The 27,079-nt window shown below is 41.0% G+C and overlaps 1 protein-coding gene across 4 annotated transcripts in view; it reads right to left on the reverse strand.

Annotated features, from left to right (window-relative positions):
* Positions 1-1,587: 1,587 nt before the first annotated feature.
* cbwd (COBW domain containing) overlaps positions 1,588-27,079 on the reverse strand; it is a 63,015-nt gene continuing 37,523 nt past the window's right edge. For all 4 annotated transcript variants that reach the window (XM_043718168.1, XM_043718160.1, XM_043718151.1 and 1 more), the window contains exons 8-16: positions 26,293-26,339; positions 25,881-25,967; positions 22,964-23,008; positions 15,171-15,227; positions 10,824-10,875; positions 8,651-8,719; positions 7,558-7,623; positions 3,537-3,666; positions 1,588-2,014 (exon numbers count right to left, since the gene is read on the reverse strand). In XM_043718168.1, coding sequence (XP_043574103.1) covers positions 1,941-2,014; positions 3,537-3,666; positions 7,558-7,623; positions 8,651-8,719; positions 10,824-10,875; positions 15,171-15,227; positions 22,964-23,008; positions 25,881-25,967; positions 26,293-26,339 — 627 coding nt within the window. In that variant the 3' untranslated portion in view covers positions 1,588-1,940. The remainder of the gene's footprint in view (positions 2,015-3,536; positions 3,667-7,557; positions 7,624-8,650; positions 8,720-10,823; positions 10,876-15,170; positions 15,228-22,963; positions 23,009-25,880; positions 25,968-26,292; positions 26,340-27,079) is intronic.

A 27,079-nucleotide genomic window follows, 5' to 3' on the forward strand; every position in this document is an offset into this window, starting at 1 on the left:
ATCTGTTCTTAAGAAATCACATCTAAAATGCTAGGAGAAAGTGAGGACTGCAGACCAAAGTTGAAAAGTGTGGTGCTGGAAATTCTCCTGCTCCTCGGATGCTGCCTGGCCTGCTGCGCTTTTCCAGCAACACACTTTCTAACATCTAAAATGCTGTCTTTTTCAATCCAGACTATTGCCAAAACCTGGGTTTTTCTGGCACTTTCATTTTTAATTATATTGATATTGTGTGTAGAAGTAGTACAAAATTATTGGATTTAGTTAAGGTTACTGATAAAACAATCAGTATGCATTTCTATTAGTACACAGCAACTGCAAAACTGGAGTTTAAATTCAACTCCAAAGCTACAGTATTCTGTGGAGTTCGAGAAATCACATTATAGGAGGGATGCGATTTCACTGGAGCGGGTGCAGAGAAGATTTACCAGGATATTGCCTGGGCTAGAATGTCTCAGTCATGGAGAGAGATCAGACAGACTGGGGCTGTTTTCCTTGGAGCTGAGGAGATTGAGAGCGACTTGATGGAGACATATAAAATAATGAGGGACATAGATAGGGGAGACAGGAAGAGACATGCCCCTTGAAGAAGGGATCAACGACCGGGGGGCACCAATTTAAATTAAAGGGTAAAAGGTTTATAAGAGATGTGAAGAAAATGTTTTCACCCAGAGGACAGTGGGAATCTCGAAGTCACTGTCTGTAAGGTGGTAGAGGAAGAAACCTTCAGAACAATTAAATCGCATTTCGCTGTGCACTTGTGATGCCAAAGTGTACAAGACTATGGGTCAAGTGCAGGAAACGGGTGCAGAATCATTAGGTGGTTCTTTTTGACCACGGACCTGACAGAACGAAGAGCCTTTCTCTGTGCTGTAGATCTTTATGACTCCCAGTTGAGGGTGCTATGATCAGCCTCATAGTCCCTGGGTTCAGAAGTGACAGCTGACAGAGTTGAATGAGTTATGGATTTTGGATGAGGAAAGGGTAAAGCTCCACTGTTATGCTTTCTGGGGTAAAACAGTCTGTGTATGCAGCAGCAGGGCTTGCCTATGAAAGGTGACCCCCCCCAAAGGGAGGTAGAAAAAGTAATTAATATCCATGGAACTATATTTCAGTAAGTTGGTGAACATCATTCAGAGAACTGAAGGGTGTAAAATGTAGGTAAGAAGAAAACATAGGTCCTCCTGGAATGATTACTTGAGAAGCTTTTGTGTTTGCTGACTATAAAATAGTCTTACACAAAAGTAATTCAGAGTTCCATTGCAGTTCCTCGTGGCCATAACTGCTCATCAGCAAAATAAAACTAACCAGATCCTATCACTACATTTGCAATTTCAGTCAAAGACCATGGGGTGGCTGATACTGGAAACGGAAAAATGTCACAGCAGCGTGATTTGGGGGTACTCGAGATTTGGACTGATGCTCATTGCTGGGATTCTTGAGGCTAGAGTCTAGCTCTTTGTTGCGATGTGACAATTGAACTCTGTGGCTTGATTTAGGATTGGAAAATTGGCTGAATTCTTGCTAAAACAGAAGGGCATGCCTGACATGGGACAACTTAATGTTGACAATGAACACTCAGAACAAAAATAATGCCCCATTCTTTACTACAAACACTGTGACATCAGTGAGATCAAAGTTCACAAATAAAGTCATTTAAAATATTCTACAAATATAATTCACCGAATTATTAGATATTTGCAACTCAATCAGGTCACGGTTGAGAGTCAAAAGACTTTATTACTGGGGGTTTGTTTGTTTCTCAGGTAACGTCATCATTTGACGTGCAGTGAGGATGATGAAATCTGCTTTGGTGTGGCTAACTGTGGTGCTGGTGATAAATGCATACCAGATAGTTAAAACTCAACAAACAGACAGAGCCAATAGGAAAAAGATAATTTCCTCCAGAATAGATTTCTGTCTGTAATATTTCCATTAAAATTTCAGCTGGACTCTCCTCTCTTCATTACAGTTGAGGAAAACAGTTCTTCTAGAATTTCTTTATCCAAGTTTCTTCCTGTGGTGGGGTGGGGGAACAAAATGTATAATATAAATCCTAATATATTAATTTCTACATGTTAGTCAAAACCAAAACTAACTAACAGGAGGCAACACAGAGTACATACATTTTTGGCAAGATCAATGTCACAGGTAATTAATGCTTTAATGTTGCTTACGTAATGCAAAACACAGAATTTGCAAATAAATCAAAGAGAAATACACACAAATAATAGAGGATTTGGGAGAAGGTTGCAGTATGCTAAGCCAATTGGCCTCCTTCTGCACTGTGATGCTTCTGTGGGATATCAAATCTGACCCCGCTAGGCGGAAGTGAGCAACTGACTTATTCAATGATATTAAAAGTGTTCAGGAAATACGCTGTGACCTTTGGCATACCTGATTTTCATTACACCTCCACCTGCAACCCAGACCTTTCCCTGCCCACGTGCTTACATCCTGGAATTCTCTCTCCAAGCATTTCTGGTTGTCTAATTCTCCCTCATTTTTCAAGGCAGTTATTAAAGCTGATTTATTTTACCTTTCTTAATATTGCTTTGTTTAGTTCAGCATCAAATTTTGTTCTATAATGCTCTGGTAAAGCACCTTGGGATGTTTTATGATATTTAAAGTTCCCACATACATACAAGTTGTTGATGCATCAGATGATCTTTCAATATCCATTAATGTTTACATCATACACATGGCAAATATCAGCTTTGCAGATACTAAATTGGACAATGGGCTCGGTAGGTAACTGACCAATAACAACTTGGATCATTGTCACTATATTAATGGCTGCATGCAGGCATCAGACATAATTGAATGGCAACACAAAGGCGGCCAAATTAGGGCCAAAATATTGATCAAAGAACGCGATTCTGAGAAAGAAAGAGAAGTGGATTTTACAAGGGTTTGCACCAGAAGTTCCAGATCAGGGGATCGACGCAGCTATTGGTACGTCTGCCAATGATGGAGCCTAAAGGCTGAGATGGCTTCTTGACCAGGACAATGGGAAAGTGGAAGGAATGTGAATAGTACCGGATCAGCCATGATCCTATTGAACGGCAGTGCAGGCTCAAGGGGATGAATGGCCTATTCCTGTTCCTATTGCTTACAGTCTAAATGAGTAACTGTGTAAAAAGGAGCAGACTAATTTGTAGTAGTAATGAGAGAGGTTCAAACTTTAAGGCCATGAGGAGTTAAACACAAAAGGGAGAATTTTAAATTTGAGATTAAATACCAATAACAGAGACACTAAGCACAATGGTGGCCAAGTGTGACTTAGTATGGGACAGGATAAAGAGAGAAAAACTTAAAATCAAAACACATAGCTCAGCTTGGGAGATGGCTAGATTTATTTTGGTAACTTTGTAAACTTTTGTATTTTAAAACAAATTGGAAAATTGTTTTTTTTCTGAACTGAACAACCTAGGTAATTGTCATCACTCAAAATAAATAGTTACGTTGAACAAAATGTTAAAATATCCAAAGCATCAAAAGGAAAATAGAATAATTAAGATGTCACTTTTGTTGGTTACCTATAAATACAAATCTGTTGATTCTTTCACAGTCAGTATTCCAGTTGACTGAGGTTTCTTCCAGCTCATATAGTTCGTAGACTCCTTGAACAATCACTTGCTGTGGTTTTCCATGTATAGACACAATGGCCTGATAAACAATACATTTGACAACAATAAACCTGCTTGTTTCAAGCTGCAAGTTAAACATCTCAGACCTTAAAGAAATATAATCTATGCATCAATGAATGTTTATCAATAAATCTACAATCAGTCCAAAATGGAAACATGTACAAAATCAGAAAACAAAGAGGCATTATTAATTATACAACGTCAGATCTGGATGTTTTACAATGAAATTAAACTCTATTTCAAAACATAAACTATTATAGAAATTATTTAAAATTATTTGAACAAATTTTCTGGGGACAGAGGGCAGATTGTAGGAAAAGAATGACAAAGAGTTTGGAAGGGAGAAAAAACCTATTTGATTTGGAAATGCTAGGGGTTGAAGTTTTCCAGGACTTGACTGATGTGCGCAATGTTGAGTCATTGGGAAATAGAATGGGAACAGAAAAATGAGATTCGTGATGTTAAGAAAAAGTCTGTTTTTTTTTCTCTAATGTTTTAATGGCTAGATGAGAATCTCACAAGTGAGCAGCAAGGGATGGTCATGTATTAACATCTCATTACAACCGAATCTCGATTCATTTATATGCAGTTTGCTATTTTCTCAGGCAGTGAAGAGAAATGGGATAGTGACAATTTCCGATATGAAAATCTGAGCAGGTACCTACTACCTGCAGAAAGCTCTCACATCACACGCTGTCATGACACATCATGAACTGATTATTCATCAATTCAATACCGCACCTTAGAGCTCACCAAGAACCGACCACTGCAATGCTGCTACTAGCTGCTTTGTGAACAAGGACGGCCACCCATCTCCCCGAATGTGTCTGAGCTTGCTATCTTTGGGCTTGCTCGATTTACACCTGCCTGGGTGAGCACAGCATCTCTGCCTTGCCTTTTAGTGCAGACAGGGAGTCAGGCAGCTTGTCATGTTTGGCAGCAATAAGGAGTTAGGGGGCTGGTCCTTCTCCAGTCATGAAAGGTGGTGAGGTATCCCAAACCAGAGTCTCCGCTTTCAGTGAGGAGAAAGTGCAGAGTGCAAGAAAGGCTAGTTGCATTTATTTTTATTAGGGGTTTAGGTGGGGGGCTGGGGTTGTGCAGTAGGTGGATAAGATCTAGTGAGGGAAAATGCTGCAGAATACAATGAGGATGTAGACCATGATGGATGCAATACAGAGTTACAGTGAGCATGAGGTCGCTGGGAGAGGGGTAATTAACCTTGAGGAGCACAGAAGGTCATCAACACTCTCGCAGTATTGCTGTGTGTATCTCAGGCCTTTGGGACCACATATACCTGGATGGTTACTTCACACCAGGCTGGTGTTTGACACATTGTGCAGTTGAGTTACAAAGATGTTGACCAGCTGTGAATTCCAGAAGAAACTGGCAGCAGCGGGCATTTCGATGCTGCTTTGTGTAGGATAGTGGGAGAGCAGTAGTGCGGTGATGGGATGCACACTGAATAAGGTGAGCAGTACAGAACTGCGAGCGAAAATTCACTGGGACGTATGAAGGGAAACATGAAGCCCCCCCAAAACTGACACTTAGCTGATTTCAGAGTTAATTCAGTCCTCAGTTTCTGACCAGGGAAGAGGGCAAAGAAAATCCCATCCATTGCACAGGTGTTCTATCTGCCCCACCATGTCAAATGGACAGAAGTCTGGCAAGATCAAGATTCCCCACCAAGCTTACTGTAGCTCCCACCTTCTCGGTACCCAGCAATCCTGGTGTAGAGAGAAATTGGGATGACAACCACTGTCTGGGTGAGTGGCAGGTGAGGAATGGGTTAAAGAATGGAGGAAGTAACCAGGACACAAACAGCTTGAAGAACTGCCAATTGAATCAGGAAGATCAATTTTCTTACAACATTGTCGCTTGCTCCCAACAATAAGCAGACAAACAATATGACATTGGTCGCCCATTTCTCTGCTCCCCTCGCCCATTCTCACTCACCTCCCTTTGAACTTAGTTCTCTCGGTGCTCACAGACCTAACCCTGACTTTGTCATGAGGCCTTTTTGATAAGAGTCACTTCTACATTGCAGAGGCTGAACACCGACTCCAGGACACCTCTTCCTATCTCCCTCCTCCCATGATGCCACCATGAAGCGATTGCCTTCATGACCATCACTAACCTCAGTTCACCTGGGTCTCATGAAGAAACAATAATTAAAGACAATAGCAGCGAGTGAATGGTGCTGTTCTCTGGAAAGAAACAGAGTGCAGCCGTGCCACTGAACAAGAATCTTTAAAATGGAAACAGGGTGTGCCTTCATTAAGATTTCAATATTTGTAAAGTGGCTGTTGAAGGTATAAGACTGAAGATTTACTTTCGGTAAAATAGTTTGTTTTTGCTTTCCTTTGCATCTAATAAACTTTTGATATTCTCATGTTTAAAAAGTATATTGGCAGCTTTTTTTGAATACATTCACTGACGAACTACCAGGATAAATCAACTGCACTTTGGAATCTGATTTGTTTAGTATTACCATCCTCTTGGAGCGTACGACCATAAACGAATGAAAAAAAGTGTTTATTAGAAAATGCAAGGAAATAAGACATTAAAACTGTTTGTTTGGGAACTGCTGAATTTGAAATTCTGTGTGATTTAATTAAAACAAAATTAACACGACATGACTAACACAATTTGCCTGCATTTCTTTAAGTGAATATTTGGCTCCACTTTTGTGGAGGACAATTAGGAGCAGGTCTATATCGAATTTGACCCAAAGGTACTTATCATTAGGATCCTCTTATCCCACAGGCCCAGGGCCATTTCATGTATGTAAGTTTAGAGAGTTCATCAGGTAGCCCACACAACCAATGGGACATCACAAATTAAAGCTGAGTCTGAACCATTTCCAAATATATCATTTCTCAACAGATATGACTTGATAGCAAGAGCAGGTATCAGGAATATGGACTGTTTAATTGGCATTCTAGCCAACATGTCCCAATGCTAACTGCACTGAACTAAGTAAGTCCAGAGCAGAAATAAAATCAAGGAGCATATTGATTCACATGGCTCTGTACCAAATCTGATAGTGCAATCACTCACAAAGCCAATCAGAAGGTGTCTCAGAAGGACTAACATCACAATAAAATAACTTTAAATATTAATAAATTCCTTTCACCATTAATTTCACTTCATTTTTGTTTTTCCATTAATTCTTTTCTAAAAAAGTGAATTCAGGTTTAGTTTTAAAAACTGTGATGCACTGAAATAGAGCAAAGAATTGCAGATGCTGATGATTTTAAGGAAAAAATAGAAACTACTGGAGAAATTTCAGCAGATCTGTGAAGAGAGAGAACAGAGTTAACATTTTGAGTCCATTGGCCCTTCTTCTGAACCTTGTGCTCCAATTCTTTTATTAACACCATGATTGAAAGCAAAATCATGAAATTACATCAACATATAATATGGTTCAGTATAGCCCTTCCTCACATATTGCCCTAAAACCAAATGGCAGCCAGTAAAACCTAAATTCAGGAAATAAATCTGGAATAAAAAGCTAGTAAAGTGGTGACCATGTAACCACTGCCGATTGTCATCAAACCCATCTGGTTCACTAATAACTTTTAGGGAAGGAAATCTACCACCCTGACCCGGTCTGGCCTATGGGTGCATCTAGGCTCAAAGCAAAGTTGTTGGCTCTTAACAAAAAAAAAACAAAGAATTGCAGATGCTGGAAATCAGAAACTAAAAGAGAAATTGCTGGAAAAACTCAGCAGATCTGGCAGCATCTGTGGAGAGAAAGCAGAGTTAACGTTTCGGGTCCATTGACCCCTCTTCCGGCAATTTGTGTTTTTGTTGTTGACTCTCAGTGGCATCCAGGGGTGGACAACAAAGGCTGGCATTGTTAGTGACACCCACATCCCATGAAAGGTCAAAAAAAGGTATTATTAATTACCTTTAAACGTATAATATCCATTGGATTGCCAGACTTATTTTTCAAACATTTTTCCCATAAAAGATTCTAAAAGAAAGAAGAAAATCTTATATTTATGTTATGTTTCATCACATTCCAAATTATTGAAATTAAACTGTTTTATTTTTGAGGTGCAGTTACTGCTGTTATGAGGGTGAACATACCCAATTCCCACATATCCAGACGCAAGGTGCACCAGAAGGACAAATAACCAGCTCATCTATCTAATGTTGAGGACAAACATTAGTCATGAAATTGGAAAGTCCCTGTTCTTTTCTTTAGTGTCACAGGATCTCTCATATCAAGTCACACAATTAGAGAAGGTAAAGAAGGCTTTGGTTTAGTTCTCATCTGAAAGATTAGAATCTCAGAATGGATTGTTTGATGCCTTCAGCTTTAAGTATGAGCTGTGTTGCTGAAAGAAGGTTTGAATCCACAATATGTTAATTCAGATGAAAATGTGACCAGTAAATTAACAGCACCTATCGCTCCAATCATCGATCAACTGTCACAGAGTATCTTAGATACAGAAGAAATACAAAATAACACTTTTATAGAATCCTTACGGTGCAGAAGCCCATCAGGTTCACACCAACCCTCCAAACAGGATCCTACTCACTCTCACCCCTTACCCTATAACCCTGCATTTCCCATGGCTAACCCAACTAGCCTATATATCCCTGGACACTATGACCAACCCACCCAATCTGCACATCTTTGGACTGTGGGAGGAAACCCACGCAGACACGGGGAGAATGTGCAAATTTCACAAAGACAGTCGCTCAATGCTGGAATCGAGCTTGGGTCGCTGGTGCACCATTCCACTAGACTGACATTCATTCATTGGTTAAATTATTTTTGAGGTTGTTATTCATTTGATTTTAGGATTTGCTTTTAAATTATGCACTGCTCTGCATACTGTAGCCCATAGTGAACAAAATCTAGAATGGGATTCAAAAGCTAAATATTAAAAATATTCTCTTAAACATGTATGTAATTTATAGTTAGGCCCAAATATTTTCCTACAAGCACAAAAAAAAAATTCAAAAAAAAAATTATTCAAAAGAAAGCACACCTGAAGGTATATGTTTAAATCTTCTTCAAGAATGGTGCCAGGGATTTCAAATGTAACTGTAAGGATCCTCTGTAATAAATGAAAAAAAACCACACACACACTGAACTTGCAAAAGCTTCACACTATGATTAATAAAGTCATACATCACACAGCATCAGGTTATAGACCAACAGGTTTATTTAAAATCACAAGCTTTTGATTTGCTGCTCCTTCGTCAGGTGAAGTGGAGGGAGGTGCACAGGCACAGAATATATAGGCAGAGAGATAATGGCAAGATAATTCCAGCTATTTAAGAGTGTCAACAGGTAAGTACAAATAGTGTGAATAAAGTGTGAACAGTTGAATAACAAATGAAGGGACGACCTATGAACGAATTAATTAAGGCAGAGAGATAATTACAATTAATAAAAAATAGGATGGTACGAGAGACAAACCAAATGGCTGGAATAACATGAGAAGGTATCGGAGTCGCATGGCAAAGGTCTAACCAATGTAACAAGTAATCCAAAACTGTACAGACTCATTAAGGCAGAGAGATAATCACAAGTAATTAGTTTGTACAGTTTTGATTACTTGTTACTTTGGTTAGACCCTCATCATGTGACTTTGGACAATGCCACAACAATACTTTCAGCAGGCAAGCTCCAAAATACATCCTAGTTCCTACAGCACTACCCGGACCCAAAATGTAATAACATTAATTAAGCCATTTTAAAGTCCTGTCTTGATTTATCTTTGCACATGCTACAGTGTAACTTGCAGCTCATACCTCTACATTAGTAGAGCACCCACAATCTTAGACAAAAATGCTTATCGTGGTAATTATGAGTCTCAATTGTCTCAAGTCAGCTCTAAATTGTCACTGCAGATATCATTCAGTTCAAAAACTGCGTCTATGCACTTTATAAATGGAGACAAGAACGTTCAAACTGATCAGGAAAACTGCAATAAAACGTAAATTATTCATAGAATCATACAGTTCAGAAGAGGCTGTTCAGTTCATCATGTCTGTACCACCAAATATATACTACCACCACTTTGTTTGACTCAGCCCATGGCCTTGAATATTATGACACTTTTAAGTTTTCATTCAAGTTATTTTAAAGAGTTGTGAGATATCTCATCTCAACTACCCTCCGTGCCAATGCATTCTAGAACCCCATCATCCTCTGGGTGAAACCGGTTTTCCTCAAATCTCTTACAGCTTAAAAGCACACCCTCCTTGTTGTTGGCGTTTGACTAAGGGGAAAGAGCTGCTTCCTAATCACCTTGTCCATACCCTTCATAATCATACACACTTCGATCAGGTCCCTCAATATCCTGGCTCCAAAGAAAACAACCCAATCTCATCCAGCCTCGCCTCATCTCTGAAATGTTCCATCCCAGGCAACGTCCTGGTGAATCTCCTCTGTATCCTCTCCACTGTAATCACATTCTTCCTATTGTGTGGTAACGAGAACAGCAGACAGTACTCCATCCCACAATGCTACAAAATTAAAATGTAACATATCTAAACAATCCAGAGCTTTATACTGTACGTCATGTATGAACTGTGAGATTATCCATGGATGGTGTTAGGAGATCACTACCCCCAGTAGCACATGTTGTTAATATGAAGCATGCCTGTTGAAGATATATATTTGCAGAAAAGCAGTAGTTGCAGCTTGCAGGAAATTGTCACAATTATAACGGCAGCATTCCAAAGTTGACTGTTTCAGCAAAAATTTAAGACTTTTTGTGAAGCTCTCTATTGTTAAAGCCAAGGTCACTAAATGGTACACCTTGCTCAGCAATGTGGAGAGAACAATGTTACCACTGTATATGATACCAAATACAGTTAATAGATGAACAAAAAAAACACTGGACCTTATCGCAAAGTTGGACAGGGAGAGATTTACTGCAGTTGCTTTTTGCTGACATACTCCACGGATTGTGATGCACAATATACAAAGGGTGAAAAATTAGTTCTTGAAAATGTTATAAAAACTAATGTTTCTACTAATATTTTCCTGCTGCAGTATACATATACATATATAATTGAAGCAGATAAAACTACGCAGTCAAATCCCTAACATTGTAACTATGGATTTTAAATCAAAACATTCAAATCAATAAAATATATTTCATAGTAAAATGCTGAAAACACAATGTGAATTTTATGAAATCTAGTTACCTTATCAAGGTGAGGCTGGCCTGACTGCACAAGGCATAATTTTTCCTGCAAACTGAACAAAACAGCTACTGGTAGCATAAATGTAATATTTTCTTTCAAAGATACATTCAACTACAGTAACTGCACAGATGCATAAGAATCCCTTGAGAGTAAAAGTAGTAAGCGGGGATACGTTACTGTAAAGGTAGGAAGATGGAAAGTGACAAGGTACAAGATCACGGCTCTTATTCAATTGCTCCATAAAATGGCCCAGTATTATTAAGACAGTTTTCCAAAGCCAAGAAATGGACAATGATTTCACATCCAAAGTCCTTAGGATTTAACAACTGTTTGCCATATTAAATAACAATGATCACACTCACACTGATTGAAAGAATAGAGAAGTACATTGTAACATATGGCCCCAATCACACTTCAGGAGTCATAGAGATGTACAGCACAGAAACAGACTCTTTGGTCCAATTTGTCCATGCCAACCAGATACCCTAAATTATCTAGTCTCACTTGCCAGTATTTGGCCCATATCTCTATAAACCCTTCCTATTCACATACCCATCCAAACGTCTTTTAAATGTTGCAATTGTACTAGCCTCCACCACATCCTCTGGCAGCTCATTCCATACACGCACCACCCTCTTCATGAAAAGGTTGCCCCTTAGGTCTCTTTTATATCTTTCCTCTCTCACCCTAAATCTATGTCCTCTAGTTCTGGACTCCCCCACCTCAGGGAAAAGACCTTAGTTATTTACCCAATCCATGCCCCTCATAATTTTATAAACCTCTATAAGGTCACCCTTCAGCCTCCGACGCTCCAGGGAAAACAGCCCCAGCCTATTCAGCCTCTCCCTGTAGCTCAAACCCTCCAACTCTGGCAACATCCTTGTAAATCTTTTCTGAACCCTTTCAAGTTTAACAACATTTTTCCTAGAGCAGGGAGACAGAATTGAACGCAGTATTCCAAAAGTGGCCTGTACAGCTGCAACATGACCTCCCAATTCCTATACTCAACGTACTGACCAATAAAGCAAGCATACCAAATGCCTTCTTCACTATCCTGTCTTACTGCAACTCCACTTTCAAGGTCACTTCTGAAATATGTTTTTAAAAGGCATTCAGTTGCAGATATGATTTATTAAAATGAACTGCAAAGTCACCAATGGTAGCTAACCGATGATCACATTAGTATATTTATCATTGGACTGTGTTAAATTGTTGTTCTTAGATTGTTTTCTTTGAGTTATAATTTTAACATCAAAATCGTTTGGAAATGTTGAGCAAAAAATCCACTTCAACACTGAGTCACTCGAATTGTCCCTCAAAATCAAGTCGTCAGCCTATTTATAGACAGAGCATGACAGAAACTGAATAAAGCCAGCAATCTTCTTTCCTTGAAGGTTAACATCCAAAGTCTGAAAACGTACAAATGTACCTAAAACTTTACAAAAACTTTACAAGGGAGTTAGCAAACGCTTCAGACATTTCTATAGCCAGCAATAATACATTTCTTTTGTTCATTTGTGAGATGTGAGTGTTGCTGACCGGCCCAGCATTTATTGTCGTCCCTAGTTGCCCCTTGAGGTGATGGTGAGCTGCCTTCTTGAGCCACTGCACTCAGTCAGTATGCTGCAGACTGATCTTGTTTTTAATTCATTCATGGGATGAGGGTGTCACTAGCTGGGCTAACAATTATTGCCCATCCCTAATTACCCAGAAGGCAGTTAACAGTCAACCACATTGCTGTGGGTCTGGAGTCACATGTAGTCCAGATTAGGTAAACATGATTTATTTGGAACCACTAGCTTTCAGAGCGCTGCTCTACTAGCAGGATATACAGGTACACAATCCTTTGTCTGAAAACAGCTGGTTTTCGAAATTCGGAATTTTTCAAATTTCAGAATAAGTGATAGTTTGATGGTGAAATTTAAATAAATCTTACTAAACAGCAGACTCACAGTGATTACTACGGGCCCTGAGACAAAATGGAGGCCTACCAATACTGGGCCATGCCCACCCACATCGCATCTGAGTGACACGCATCGAGTGGGTGTGGACTTGGGTTAACATAGAACATAGAAAAGTACAGGCCCTTTGGCCCTCGATGTTGCGCCGTTCCAAGCCCACCTAACCTACATTAGCCCACTATCCTCCATATGCCTATCCAATGCCCGCTTAAATGCCCATAATGAGGGAGAGTCCACCACTGCTACTGGCAGGGCATTCCATGAACTCACGACTCGCTGAGTAAAGAATCTACCCCTAACATCTGTCCTATACCTACCACCCCTTAATTTAAAGCTATGAAAGTTAACTGTTTGCATGCCAAACAACCTTGAGAAAAAAACTTCATGAAGAAACCTTCAGATTTCAGAGCTTTTCGGATTTCAGATAAAGAGTTGTCTACCTGTACTTCCAAATAAACCTGTTGGACTATAACCTGGCGTTGCGTGATTTTTAATAGACCGGCAAAGTCATCTCACAGCCAATGGAGCTCTGCAATCTTGGCATATCCAGGGCAGGAATGGTGGTGGGTAGATAAAATACAAACAGGAAGTGCAGACTCCACAAAGATCACACCCTCAACAACAGGCAAAACGCAACACGTGAATACAAAAGAAAAAGGGCGGAAATATTTACATCCATCATCAACCAGGAGAGGAGAGCGAATGATCCATCTCAGTCTCTGCCAGAGGTCCCCAACATCACAGATACCAACTGTCAGCCAGTTCAATTCACTTCATATGAAATCATGACACTACTGAGGCCAGTGGATACTGCAAAAGCTGTGAGTCCTGAAAATATTCTAGTAATTGTACTCTACTGACACTCCTAACCAAGCTGTTCCAGTACATCTACAATACTAGCTTTGAGCCAATTATCTGGAAAAATACCTCAGTATATCCTTTACATAAAAAAACAGGATAATCCAATCCAGCCAATGACCACTCGACCAAGCTCCAATCAGTCAGCAGCAAGTGGCGAAAGGGGTTGGGGGCAGTGGCTACATGAGCAGCTCAGAGGCTGGGAATTCAGCAGCAAATAACACACCTTGGAACTTTGCAAAGCCTGTCCACCAGCAACTCCACACAAGTTAGGAATGTGATGGAATATACCCCACTTGCCTGGATACGTGCAGCTCGAACATCACACAAGAAGTTCAACATCATCCAGGACAAAGCAGCCTGCTTGAATGGCACCTTATTCATCACCTTCAGTACTCATTCCCTTCAATAACAATGCACAGTAGCAACAATGTGTACCATCCACAAGATTTCTCTGCAATATCTCATCTTTGATGAGACCTTCCAAACCAGTCACCACTTCCATCTGGAAGGACAAGGGCAGCAGATACATGGAGAAAGTTGAGGACTGCAGATGCTAGAGATCAGAGTCGAAGAGTGTGGTGCTGGAAAAGCACAGCCGGTCAGGCAGCATCTGAGGAGCAGATGTGTGGAAATGCCACCTCCTTCAAGTTTCCTTCCAAGGGACATCCCATTCTAACTTGGAAATATATCACCTTTCTTCAATGACGCTGGGTCAAAATCCTGGAACTTCTACACTAACAGCACTGTGGGTTTCCCTACACCTGAAGAACTGCAGTGGTTCAAGATGACACCAACCCCTTTTGCCAGGACAATTGCAGATGGGCAATAAATACTGACCCAACCACCTATAAACAAAATCACTGTCGGGGTCGAGGTGGATGTTGTAAACAAACAAATGTAAGCTCACAAAGTTTTTAGTGGATGTTTCCAAAAGGCAGAATGGACACAAGAATTATTTCTGCCAATGAGAAAGGTAATTTTCTCCATCCCAATTTATTAATGCTAGCCATTCTGTCAATTGATGAGGCTGGTTTCGAAAAGAATTTTGGCTTGGATGTAGGAATGTATAAAACTAGAAAAGACCATGATATCACAGCTAGTTTTGTTGTCTTAGAACAGTTATCCCCTGCCCTTTACACATTTGTCAACAATACTCAATCATTTTTCACATTCAGGTAACTGATTCAACCTTGATCTCATAGGCCTTCTACAAAATGGCTCATCAAACACCAACACTTGGAAGAGAAAAGGTTGCCTGTTTGAGGATCAGCCCAAGGAAAATAGTGTCATCAACCTGAAATGAAAAATACCACAAGAAAACAGCAGCTATGTTTTTGCAACTGCTCAATGTCAATGAGCAGAAAATCTATGCAATTGTTAGCGCAATGACAAATTTCTAACATTAGTGATATTATTTCTCACCAATCTGTACTTTCCTTTTTAAAGAAATGTTTCAATGCATAAATTGGCTTTCAAGAGAAGATGACAAATAAAGACAACAGTATATCATAGATTTGAAACATACCTTTCACTGGCTTGGCTATCGAAAGCATGCAGATCAAGAACTTCGCTAAGTTCAACCCTGAAAGACAAAAACACAATAAGCAGCTTTGAGACTAAATACATGACAACACGCAAGCTGTGACATCTTATAAAACAATCAGAAGTTGGATGAGATGAACAATACAAAGGCAAGTCACACTTCAGTGTCCTATCATACATGCTGGTAGTTTGCTCAAGAACAAATTTCTTATTCAGCCAACATCAGGTCTGGGCTCATACAATCAACAAATCATTTAATCAGACTGGAGATGTTATTGTATCACTCACAGAAATGTAGCAGAGAGTCTTAATTTGCTGCAGAACCACAAAAATCATATGTTATACTGGGTTAAAAACCAAAAGAACTGCAAAAGTTGGAAATCAGAAACAAAAACAGAAATTGCTGGAAAAGTTCAGCAGGTCTGGCAACATCTGTGGATAGAAATCAAATTTAACATTTGGGGTCTAGCAATCCTTCCTCAGAACTCAAACTCAGTTCTGAGGAAGGGTCACAGACATGCTGAGCTTTTCCAGCAATTTCTGTTTTTGTTGTTATTGCTGTATAGATAGTTGCTTGACAGAACTTGATTTTTGCTTTTAAAAAAAGGCATTATATTTCCCTAACCCAGTGAACTAGTTAAAGATAACCGATTCAATTAATTTGATGGTTGTGTAATAATGTCATTAGACTAGTAATTCCAAACTACTAGTCTGAAAGAACTCATTAGAGAGCTGACTGGTGGTGGTTTAACACCGAGAAGATGGCATCTTCATGATAGTCTCACCCAGAAGATGAATTAAACCCACCATCACTCTGAATCACAAACCAGCTGATCAACCAACTGAGCGAACTGACCCCAGCAATACTCTGGGGATCCATGTTCAAATCCTACCACAGCATTCCACCTATTCGAATTTAAATTCATTTAATATAATATGGAACTAAAGCAATTGTGATTATGTAAAGACCAATGACTATCATAAAATCCTCTGATTATCCTTTAGTGAAGGAATTGGGTCATCTTTACCTGGGTCTGGTAGATGTGACTCCACATCCACGGCAATGTGGTTAACCATGACCTGCCTTTGAAATGGACTAGCAAGCCTCACAGTTAGAGATGGACAATAAATACTGACCCCACCAGCAGCACACACATCGCATGCCAGAGTCAATGAAAACAAGATTGACAGACCACAATCATTATATTCCTTTTCTCAAGATTCCTTTGAAACAGAAGACTTCTTTATTGAGCGAGTAAATAATAAATATCCCACTTTCTTACCTTCACACATTCTCTTGACGTTTAGATGAAAAATCTGTCTAACCTAGTCTCCACTGCTCTCTCGGGTAGAGAATTCCAAAGGCTAAAACACGCTTAAATGAAGAAATTTGTTTCAAAATGGGAGGCTCCTTGTGTTGAAATTGTGTTCCCTTGTTCCAGATTGCTCCATGTGGGAAAATATCCTGCCAATATCCACCCTGTCAAGGTCCCTGTGAATCCCTGTTTCAATAAAATCACCCATTCGCCTGAGTGTAGGCTCAGCTTGCTGACCTTTTCCCTTGAGATAACAACGAGGAAGTAACCTCATGGACATTCAGTGAACAGCCTCCAACGCAGGAATCTGTCTCCTTGAATAAGATCAAAATTGTACCAGCACTCCAGGCATGGTCTCACCAATGCCCTGCAGAATTTTAGCAGGTCTCCCCTAATTTTATATTCCCAATTCCCACACATTAAAGGCTAACATATCATTTCCCTCCTTATTTCATTGTTGAACCTGCACGTTAACCGTTTCATATACAAAGTCACCCAGACCCACCTTTACAGCAGAATTCTTTAGCTTCTCCCATTTAAATAATATTCTAATTATCCAATCTTAACTTCACATTTTCCCACACTATACCATTTCTTTTTGTCCACTCACCTAAAAGCTTTTCACAAATTCTGGGTCCTCCCCACAACTTGCCGTCCTATCTAAAGTCCAAAAGAACCGAAGATGCTGTAAATCAGAAACAAAAACAGAAATTGCTAGAACAACTCAGCAGGTCTGGCAGCATCTGTGGAGAGAAATCGGAGTTAACATTCCGGGTTTCTGGACTTCTGAAGAAGATCACGTGACCCAAAATGTTAACTCTGATTTCTCTCCATAGTTGCTGCCAGACCTACTGAGCATTTCCAGCAATTTCTGTTCTGGTTTTTGCTTTCTTATCCACCTTTGTACTGAGAGCAAATTTTGTTACAGTTCATACTCTGTTCATACAAGTCAGTAATATCAACTGTAAGCAAAGATGCAACCTACACACACACACACACATACACACACACACAGGCACACACACACAGGCACACACACACTCTCACGCGCACACACACACACTCTCACGCGCACACACACAGGCACACTCTTACACACATGCGCACACACACACACACTCTTACACACACACGCGCGCGCACACACACACTCACTTACATATTGTTGATTTATAAAAAGCTTCCACAGAAGAAAAACTCTTGCACATGAAGATTGCAGTAAATTCTACATGACAGAAAGGTGGCAGAGACAATGCACTTCTGTACCAATACTGGTATATTACTAAATGTACTGATCTCAGTCTGGGGATACGTGAGAATGTGGACAATTGTATCAAAGAGAGAAAATCCTGGATTTCTACCACTGCATACAAAACTGCATTTTAGTGTTCTGCACTGGTCCATGAAAATATAATCAACTGTTAGCCTCTTCTTCCTCACTCTAATAATAATATAATCAGTAATATAAATAGCAAAAATAAAACCATGGCCACAATTTTAGTTTATGTCTGAAATTTCTGTGAACATTTTCACAATTTCCATAGAGTGCCACTAGATGGAGCAGCCTCCACATGCAGGACATAAAGCTGATCAAATCCTGCATCTCACAGTACAAGTGCACCAAAGGTTGTGAATTCCAGTGAAGGGAGTCTTGAAGATGGGTCATCACATGAAAGCCAATGAAACACACTTTTCCCATTGCCAGTATTACTTCAAAACATAACAAACTATTCAAAGAAAACAAACATGAAAATAAGCCATGTTTTATTTCTGGGTTACTTCAGTATTAAGTTCACTCTTTAATTTCTAAAGTCTTGAAGATAACCCTAGAGGATTAGCATCTCTATATGTACCTTGTGTCAGCATTGGCTGAAGGAAGTCTGTCACACACATTGTCATGTTCTCAGTCTCAAGGTTGTGAAAGGTAGAGTTCTCCACAGTACAAAACATAGAGTTCCCCATTTCATCAGGGATGGGTGATCTTCCAATTATTTTTGCGTCTTTCAGGTTTAATGGAAACACTTAAAGTGTTTCAAACAGAATGGATTTGTTTTGAAATACAGTTTCTGTAGTTTCGGAAACAAACGAGGAGCCAGGTTGTGCACATGAAGGACACATGGTATCAGGTGTGAGATCAATTCACCAATTCAGTGAGGTTTTCAGGGATAAATATTGCTTGTATCTTCAGACATCGCTACTCTTGCCTGGATAATAATAAAAGCATTTTATCCTAGAGACAGCCATACCATGCTTTGGGCAAAGTTCCATGGTGCTGAATTTCCTAGGTCATTGGAAACCCCATTTCCCACCCTAAACAGACAAAGGTGTACAGCACTTGAATTTCCAGGATGGGAGCTTCCTGTGAGGGAACAGCAGAGACCAATCTGCCCTGCAGAACTGATGAGCATGAAGCCACATTCCTATTTGCCAAACAGTTAGTGCCAGATTCTGTAGATTAAAAGTCCTGAAGCCACTGTGACAGGTACAGTGAAAAGGGACGAGAGTGTTGGGGTAGCACGGCTCACGGTTACGGTGGGGATTAGTGCACTACTCATGGTTACGGTGGGGATTACTGCACGGCTCATGGTTACGGTGGGGATTACTGCACGGCTCATGGTTACGGTGGGGATTAGCACACGGCTCACGGTTATGGTGGGGATTAGCGCACTACTCATGGTTATGGTGGGGATCAGCGCACGGTTCGTGGTTATGGTGGGGATTAGCACACGGCTCGTGGTTATGGTGGGGATGAGTGTACGGCTTGTGGTGATGGTGGGGATTAGCGCACGGCTCATGGTTACGGTGGGGATTACTGCACGGCTCATGGTTATGGTGGGGATTAGTGCACGGTTCGTGGTTATGGTGGGGATTAGCGCACGGCTCGTGGTTATGGTGGGGATGAGCGCATGACTCGTGGTTACAGTGTGGATTAGCGCACGGCCCGTGATTATGGTGGGGATGAGTGCACGGCTTGTGGTTACGGTGTGGATTAGCGCATGGCTTGTGGTTATGGTGGGGATGAGTGCACAGCTCGTGGTTACGGTGGGGATTAGCGCACGGCTCGTGGTTATGGTGGGGATGAGCGCATGGCTCGTGGTTACGCTGGGGATTAGCGCACGGCTTGTGGTTACACTGGGGATTAGCGCACGGCTCGTGGTTACGGTGGGGATTAGCGCACGGCTCGTGGTTATGGTGGGGATGAGCGCACAGCTCGTGGTGATGGTGGGGATTAGCACACGGCTCATGGTTACTGTGGGGGTGAGCGCACGGCTCGTGGTTATGGTGGGGATGAGTGCACGGCTCGTGGTGATGGTGGGGATTAGCGCATGGCTTGTGGGGGATTAGCGCACAGCTCGTGGTTACGGTGGGGATGAGCGCACGGCTCGTGGTGATGGTGGGGATTAGCGCACGGCTCATGGTTACGGTGGGTGTGAGTGCACGGCTTGTGGTTATGGTGGGGATGAGTGCACGGCTCGTGGTGATGGTGGGGATTAGCGCACGGCTCATGGTTATGGTGGGGATGAGTGCACGGCTCATGGTTACGGTGGGGATGAGCGCACGGCTCGTGGTTACGGTGGGGTTGAGTGCACAGCTCATGGTTATGTTGGGGATTAGCGCACGGCTCATGGTTACGGTGGGGATGAGTGCACGGCCCGTGGTTATGGTGGGGATTAGCGCACGGCTCATGGTTACGGTAGCGATGAGTGCACGGCTCGTGGTTACGGTGGGGATGAGTGCACGGCTCGTGGTCATGGTGGGGATGAGTGCACGGCTCGTGGTTACGGTGGGGATTAGCACACGGCTCGTGGTTACGGTAGGGATTAGTGCATGGCTCGTGGTTACGGTGGGGATGAGTGCACGGCTCGTGGTTACGATGGGGATTAGCTCACGGCTCATTGTTACGCTGGGGATGAGTGCACGGCTCGTGATTACGGTGGGGATTAGTGCACGGCTCGTGGTTATGGTGGGGATGAGTGCACGGCTCGTGATTATGGTGGGGATGAGTGCACGGCTCGTGGTTATGGTGGGGTTGAGTGCACGGGAAAGTTAAGCTGAGTGGGGAAGATGGTTTCAGGTCTGGAGGAATAGGGGAGTGGGTTGAAGAAAGTGGTGGAGGATTATAGGGGTGGCTCAGTTTAATGTTAACCAAGAGTTACAGTTGGTTTATAATTTTCTAATGTTCCTGAGGTAATTGTTAAACTTAAGTGAGTCAGACGATTCTCATATCTCTGAGTCTGATGGAGCTCCTTCAGAAAGTTCCAGACTTTGGGCAATTGCCCCAAGGAAACTTTGACTTCTGAGAATTCCTGCAAAGTTGAGGTTTTCACATGGAATGCAACTTCAATTACTCCAATTATCGTTCCATTAGAATATCTACTCTTGTGTTAACAGTTTTACATTTAAATTCTGAATTATATATCCTGGCCATATATCCTATCCTGTTTTGCCTTCTCTTTGCATTTGCACAGGTTTATTCCCTGCCTGCAGAACTCCATGCTTGGAACTACACTACAATTAGAGTCATAGAGATGTACAGCATGGAAACAGACCCTTCGGACCAACCCGTCCATGCCGACCAGATATCCCAACCCAATCTAGTCCCACCTGCCAGCACCCAGCCCATATCCCTCCAAACCCTTCCTATTCATATACACATCCAAATACCTTTTAAATGTTGCAATTGAACCAGCCTCCACCACATCGTCTGGCAGCTCACTCCATACACGTACCACCCTCTGTGTGAAAACGTTGCCCCTTAGGTCTCTTTTATATCTTTCCCCTCTCACCCTAAACCTATGCCCTCTAGTTCTGGACTCCCCGACCCCAGGGAAAAGACTTTGCCTATTTATCCTATCCCAGGGAGTGTAAGGTCCCAGGGAGTGTTGCTGAACAAAGAGACCTTGGAGTACAGGTTTTTGGCTCCTTGAAAGTGGAGTCGCAGGTAGATAGGATAGTGAAGAAGGCGTTTGGTATGCTTTCCTTTATTGGTCAGAGTATTGAGTACAGGAGTTGGGGGGTCATGTTGCAGCTGTACAGGACATTGGTTAGGCCACTGTTGGAATATTGATGGGCTGAATAGCTTCCAAATATCAGTGCGTAACAAGCTTGAGATGCTGAATGAGCTTCTCTTTTAACTGTGGAAATGTACAGTATCTGTCCGTGCTGTTGTATGAATGTCACAGGCACTTTAACAGCACATGACTGAATTTTGTCCAGGTTTTGCTGCACATGGACACAGATTGGTTCAGGAGCTGAGGGGGTGAGGGGCACATTGTTCTGAACATTGTGTGATCTTCAGTAACCCTCCCAACTTCTGATCTTGTGATGGCGAAAGACATTGATGAAACAGCTGAAGGTGTTTGTGCTAAGGAACTAACCTAAGGATCTCCTGAAGAAATGTCCGGGGACTGAGAAGACTGTCGACCATTGATCTCAAGCATCTTTCTTTGTACTCTGAAAGACCCCAACGAGTCGGGAGGTTACACCTAATTCCCATTCAGCTCAAATATATAGGTTGTCCCGATGACACCCTCAGTCAAATATTGCCTTTATATCGTGGCCATTCACTCTTCCCTGAGCCCCTATGTTCAACTCTTGTTCATATCAATAGGTGACGGTGCATTTCTTCTCACAGAGGATAATAGCTTTAAATTAAGGTTGTGTAGGTATAGGACAGATGTTAGGGGTAGGTTCTTTACTCAGCGAGTCGTGAGTTCATGGAATGCGCTGCCTGTGGGAGTGGTAGAGTGAGAATCATTGGTGACCTTTAAGCGGCAATTGGATAGGTACATGGATGGGTGCTTAAGCTAGGACAAATGTTCGGCACAACATCGTGGGCCGAAGGGCCTGTTCTGTGCTGTATTGTTCTATGTTCTATGTTCTATATTTGGCCCAGAGATGAGATTCTGGCAACATACACAATACAATGGCCAGTAATATCACCCAACTTCACCACGGCCTCAACACATCACCTTCCAAAAGCCTCATCCATATCTCTATCATCTCTCGATTTCGCAAGTTTTGAGAAGATTTGTAGCTCAGGTTGAGGTTCTGGATGTAGGTTTGCTTCGCTGAGCTGGAAGATTCATTTTCAGATGTTGGCTTCATCCGGAGGCTCACTGAAGATGTTACCTAGTATGATGACGAAACGTCTGAAAACAAACCTTCCAGCTCAGCGAGAAAACCTACGTCCAGGATCTCTAGACTTCATTATTTCAACACACTCTTGGCCAACCTCTCAGGTTTTATAATCCAAAAACTTGAAAACTATCTAAAATTCCTTTTTCTCATGTTAGCATAAGTCAGACCAACATTATTATGCTGATCATGAATGCTGATTTTATATACTTTGATTGAAGTTACAATAAAATCAATTTGAAATTAAATTTTATTTGACAAGTACTGAGGGCAAATTGCAAATAATTGAGTTCCATATGCATGGAAAAAAGAATTTTCTCACCTTGATCTTTGTGTTTCAATTAACTTGGCAAGTCCATTGATTGACCTGAAACATGAATACTCAGATTATGATACTCTGCAACTATTATTGACGATATTAAACAGAAAAAAAACAAATCAAAACTTCTGGATGTTTTTGTTCTGTCAAACACATTGGGGATACGGGATCTGAACTGATATTGGTTTGAGCAGCATCAACCCTCCTGTCAGGAAATAGCAGAGACCAGACCAGCCAGCAGAGTCGATTAGCAGGAGGCAATATTCCTCTTTTCAGCACTTAGTGATATATTTTGTCGATTAAATGACCTGAAGCCAGTTTGATAATTAAATACCACACCCCGATCTTACTTTCAGGTCCAAAGCAAGATTGTTGTTGTAAATGCTAAATTGGCACATTAACGAGGACAATCGAGGGGCTTGGTAATGGTACAAGTTAAATTTTCTCCAACAGTAAATAATTCTCCCATTTCTTTTTCTGGTACAATTTCCATCTGAACGAAATTGCATCTCATTGGTCCTCCTTCTTCTTAGCTCAGGTGTTTGTTTTGGCTGCTGCAATCCCGACTGGCTGACATCACCAAAAACTATTAAAGGCATGTTACTGAGAAAAAGGCAAACTATTGAGCTCTATCCCACAATCTTTTCAGTGAATGAGTTTTTATATAAGTGACACAATTACTGTGCAAAACCTTGCAACCACAAACTTCACTCTAAAGGAATAGGCAATTCAAGTGTTTGAGGCTGGACAGTGATTCAACTGGTTTTATTTCACAGGGTTTGGCTTTCAGCCTCTGTCCTAGAGTACGATGCCCTTACATCCTGTACTTTGAATAAATGAAAGTCTTTTTTTTTCTTCATATCATGACTACAGACTGTGAGCTGGGCGTGTTGTACTTGGAATTGTTGCGTGGTGGAGTGTTGATAATTTCAAGAAGGGACACAGATTTTTGTGTACAGTCCCTCCTGTTGGCTCAGACGGGGATTACTTTTCTGAAGGCTACAGCATAATCAGGTTTGGATTCGGAAATGTACAATTAGGCAGGGAGTTAGAACTTAAAGCCATTTCAACCTTGAAAACTGATGCTTTTAAAAGGATTTGGAACTCACTCATGCAGGACGATTCTAAAACTACAAAATAATATGTGACAACTCCTTGAAAATGTCTTCTTTTTGGATGCAATCGCATTGGTGCTCTGTATTCTCCTCTTGTATCCAAACACTGGGTCTATATCACTTGGAACTGTCAACTTTCCCCTAGTACCCACCCCTCCACCAGTGATGGCAAACTGTACACATTTGATTGAAAGAAGCCAAACACATAATTGATGGAGGTAAGAAGAAACAAGGTGCATATAGTAAATTGGAGACCTTGAGACATGTTCTTAAGTTCATAACAAATGCTGGCTTGTGTGCATGTCAGAGAGTCATAGAGATGTACAGCATGGAAACAGACCCTGCGGTCCAACACATCCAGGACAAGATTTGCAGCATGGGGAAAAAGAGGGAATGGTATTCCTATCTTCTGTCTGTTGGGAGTAAGTAACTGCAGTTACATCATTACATAACAGCAACTTTACACCAAATCCATATTGTATCTGATTGGGAAAAAAAACACAATTCTCCACATGGAAAATATTAAACATTGTAGCTTCCATGGACAGAGAAGTACAGGTTTTACCCTTCAACAACTTTACCCTCCCCAGAATGAAATCTAACTTCCAATTGCAATTAAATCAGCACATGGCTAATCCTTTGAAAAATGCCTGCTAGGTATCTGGGCCTAGCTTCCAGTTTACATTTATTGCTATGCCTGATTTTTGACTTCAATTTTGTTCCCTGAATAAGCAAACTAAATTGCTAATTGGTTTCTTCACCAAGAAAAGATGACATTTGTGATTCAAGTTCCTGTAAATTTGTGGGTAAATTAGTTTTTAATAAATTTGCATTACTTCTCTATGGACTTGCTCACCTTTCCTCAAGTACACAATGATCTAATGGAAACACAATGCTGCGATAATGTAGTCGGGCCTGAGGTCATGAGAAGTACTACACGAAAGGCACCATTTTCCTTCATAGATTGCAAAACAGCATTGTATTACAGAGTGTTACTAAATTCTGGAAGGTGGATATCTAACTGTGAAGTGCAAAGAAATAACATTTTTTAAAAACTTGACTTATAAGGAGAGGGAAACTTGGACAGGGTCCTTAATGGTTTCCAATGCATGGTCAGAAGTCACACGACACCGGGTTATAGTCCAGCAGGTTTATTTGAAATCACCATTGCTCAGAAAGCTTGTGATTTCAAATAAACCTGTTGGACTACAAACTGGTGTTATGTGACTTCTGACTTTGTTCATCCCAGTCCAACACCGGCACCTCCACATCATGGTTTCCAATCCATAACCACTCGTCTTCCAGCATAATTAGCAAATGGTGGTGATGGGATAATGAAAGACTTGGGTGGATGGTGGTCTAAAATAAAAACAAACATGTGACAAGTGCAACTTCAGCAAGAATGAACCAGAAACGGCAGTAGTTCATTCTCATTAGCTAGAAAAGCGAAGCATTCTATCAACCAGATAAAGGTGAAATTGCCTAGAAGCAGGAAAATAAATAATAGTGCATGCCAAATGACATCTTACATTACTTTCATATATTTCAACACATTTGGTGGCAAAAAAGCATCATGTTGATATCATGCTTCAATTCAGATTTTAAGAGAGTGGATACTGAAGATCTAAAATAAAAACAGAAATTGCTTTTGAAACTCAGCAGGTTTGATAGTACCTGTGGGGAGAAAGCAGAGCTAACGTTTCACGTCTGGTGACTCTTCATTAGAGTCTCGTATCTTATTGGCCAAAAGCATATTCAACCTTGCAGTACATGCCACTGAATATGATCAGAACATCCTTCACTACCTTACAGCAGTTTTCAAATCTTCCAGTTCCTCTTGTTGAACCAGGTCTGTTTTGTTAATGATAATAAGATCACCAAGCGCGATCTGCCTAAATACAATGATATGATACTGATCAATCAACTCCAAAAAGAATTAAGGCACTAACATTGTTAATGAAATCCAGAATATTTCACTGTTAGGTTTTATATCTGGTCTGAGAAGTAGACGAAAAATAAGTTGCCATCAATAAATTGTTGAAATATTTTATGCATGATACTGTACAAAATGTTTCCACTGGCAATATTTTAAAATTGAATACACTGCCAGCATACAATGATTCCTTAAAATAGCTTCATAATGTGCCAAATCTTTTACTAAAATAATTTTGGTGTTAGTCTCTAAAGTGCTGTTATTTGAGAAAGGAAATAAAATACCTGGCTGCTTCATTAACCAAACCTTTAGGTTTCTCTTCTGACAGATGCTGCAGGAAAAACAAAGTAACTTAATTAATCCCATGTACGGATGGCATTGACTCGCTTTTCTTCATTATAGGGGACAATTATCAGCCAGAGCCTCTATCTTCAGAAAGCCTTCCTATAAGCCTGGCTCCTGTGGTGCAGTGGTAGTGCTCTTATCTCTGAACCAGGAGGCCTGGGTTCAAGTCCCACCTGCTCCAAAGGTGTGCAAGAAAATCTCTAAATAGTTTGTCTAGAAAATATCTATAAACCAGTAGAATGAGCCACTTACTTTCCTCTTGGTGAAGGCTGGATGTGGGCTACCTAGCTACAGTTTCAGCTGGGCAACTGAGCTGGGAAATCACAGAATCACACTCATTATAGTGCAGAACAGGCCATTTGGTCCATCTTATCTGCACTGGCTCTCTAACCATTTTGGCCTAATGCCAATCCCCTGCTTTTTCTCCATTCACTTGCACGTTAGATGATTATTCAAATAGAAACAATGACCTCTTGAATACCTCAGTTGAACCTCTCTCTAGGAGGTATTCCATACCCTAACCACTCACTGTGTGAAAAAAAAATTAATCATCTCCCATTTCCCTCTTCTGCAAAACACTTCAAATTTCTGTTCTCAAATCCTCATTTGAATGAGCAAGTTTCCCCAAATCATTCTGTCCAGACTGCTCATGATTTTGAAAACTTCTATTAAATCTCCATTTGGCTCTCTCCTCTCCTGGGAGAACAGTCCAACCCCTCCAGTGTA

This window comes from Chiloscyllium plagiosum, chromosome 2 (assembly GCF_004010195.1).
Source record: "Chiloscyllium plagiosum isolate BGI_BamShark_2017 chromosome 2, ASM401019v2, whole genome shotgun sequence".
Lineage (NCBI taxonomy): Eukaryota > Metazoa > Chordata > Chondrichthyes > Orectolobiformes > Hemiscylliidae > Chiloscyllium > Chiloscyllium plagiosum.